Consider the following 1584-nt stretch of genomic DNA (forward strand, 5'->3'; position numbering starts at 1 on the left):
GTTTGATAAAACTTGCTATTTGGCTTTCTAGGCTCTAATGTGAGCCTTTGTGAACTCCTTGAAAAAATTTAGAACTTTGTTATGGGTGGCCAAGAGGAAAATCAATTCTCTTGTCCCGTTCTAATGACAATTTGTGTTTCGGAGGAATAGTTGGTAAAACTGGGTTTCTTCTGGCCAGTGTAAATGGCAGAGTAAATGTTGAAGTTTGCCCTGTCTGAAGTCTGTAAGATGGTGCCGAATTTTATGAGTCAAGCAGAAAAAAACACTCAAAATGAGGGAAGCGCACAGTGAGAGTAATGTATGTATTTTAACTGAACCAATTCTGTGTGTGGTGTTGTACCATCCGCCAAATTTCAACAAGGACTTTATTCATGAATTCTCTGAACTTATGGCATGGATTACTTTAGAGTATGGTCATATTTTAATTATAGGTAATTTTACATGTATGCTGCCCAGATAAACCTCTGGTGAAAGACTTTTTGGACTTGATTGATTCATTCCATTTCATGCAATCTGTGGTTGGGCCAACGCACTTAAAGGGACACACTCTAGATTTTTTGCATTCTGGACTTTATACTGATGGATATATCCATTCATCTCAGGGCTAAATGTGTCACTTTTCTCCTCTGTAGATGTATGGGCGTTATACCCAGGAACTCGGGGAGTACGCCAAAGAGGAGGCAGCCCAGCAGAGGGAGAGTGGGCAGAAGCGGTTGGTCAGTGAGCGCAGCCGGATCCTGGACCTGCCGGAGAGTGACAAGGGTCGCTGTGCCAAGTGCTGCAGTAAGTGCAAGCAAGCAACTCCCATTGGTCAGAATGTGGTCCATGTGAAGCTGCAGAAGTAATCTTTAAATTTAAAGTAAGCGTCGTAACTTTTATCTACAGACATATTTTTTCCCTTTTGGTTTAAATAGTTTGTATTGATTCTTATCAGAGTCTTCACATCTGCACCTGTAGGACGTAGCTGCTCTGACTGTCATGTTCAGAGTGTTCGATAATCAGGTCTGCTGTGCAGCAGTGAGTGGCCTTCATAACTGAAAAAGGTCATTTAACATCATACTTAAGAGGAACTGTCAGTCCAGTGATTGGACCACTCTTAATAAGATTCAGGCCTCTGACTGCAGTAATGTCATTAAGGGTTTGTCATGAAGGCCTTTTAATTTCAACCTGGCGCCTCTTTTAATTAGTTATTGTCTTCCAGTGTCAATATCAGAAGATATTAATTATTTTTTTAAACCATTTATTGAAAAAAATCAGAGTCAAAAGTGTGGGTACCAAAGTGTTGTACAAAAACAATAACACAATAGAATAAACTGACGAAAGAGAAAATAAAACTAAAACATCACAACAGAAAAGTTAGCATATCAGGTCTCAATTAAATGCTAATGAATGAAAATAAGTTTTAAGAAGCGTTTTAAAATGACCCAGACTGTACTGAGCTCTGCTCTGGAATAGGAGCAACAACAGAGAAAGCCTGATCACATTTGTGTCAGTTAGGGCTGAAACGATTCCTCGAATGATTCGAGTACCTCGATTACTAAAATTCCTCGAGGAAAATTTACCTGCCTCGAAGCTTCGTTAATT

At 39.6% G+C, this 1584-nt stretch overlaps 1 protein-coding gene across 1 annotated transcript in view; it reads left to right on the plus strand.

Annotated features, from left to right (window-relative positions):
• The window catches only part of LOC103131684 (chloride channel protein 2-like), a gene marked incomplete at its 3' end in the record, with an annotated part of 85497 nt that overhangs the window by 7855 nt on the left and 76058 nt on the right, over positions 1-1584 (plus strand). Inside the window, exon 2 of the mRNA XM_016666834.1 lies at positions 633-783. Coding sequence (XP_016522320.1) covers positions 633-783 — 151 coding nt within the window. The remainder of the gene's footprint in view (positions 1-632; positions 784-1584) is intronic.

This window comes from Poecilia formosa, unplaced genomic scaffold (assembly GCF_000485575.1).
Source record: "Poecilia formosa unplaced genomic scaffold, Poecilia_formosa-5.1.2 Scaffold811, whole genome shotgun sequence".
NCBI classification, from domain to species: Eukaryota; Metazoa; Chordata; class Actinopteri; order Cyprinodontiformes; family Poeciliidae; genus Poecilia; species Poecilia formosa.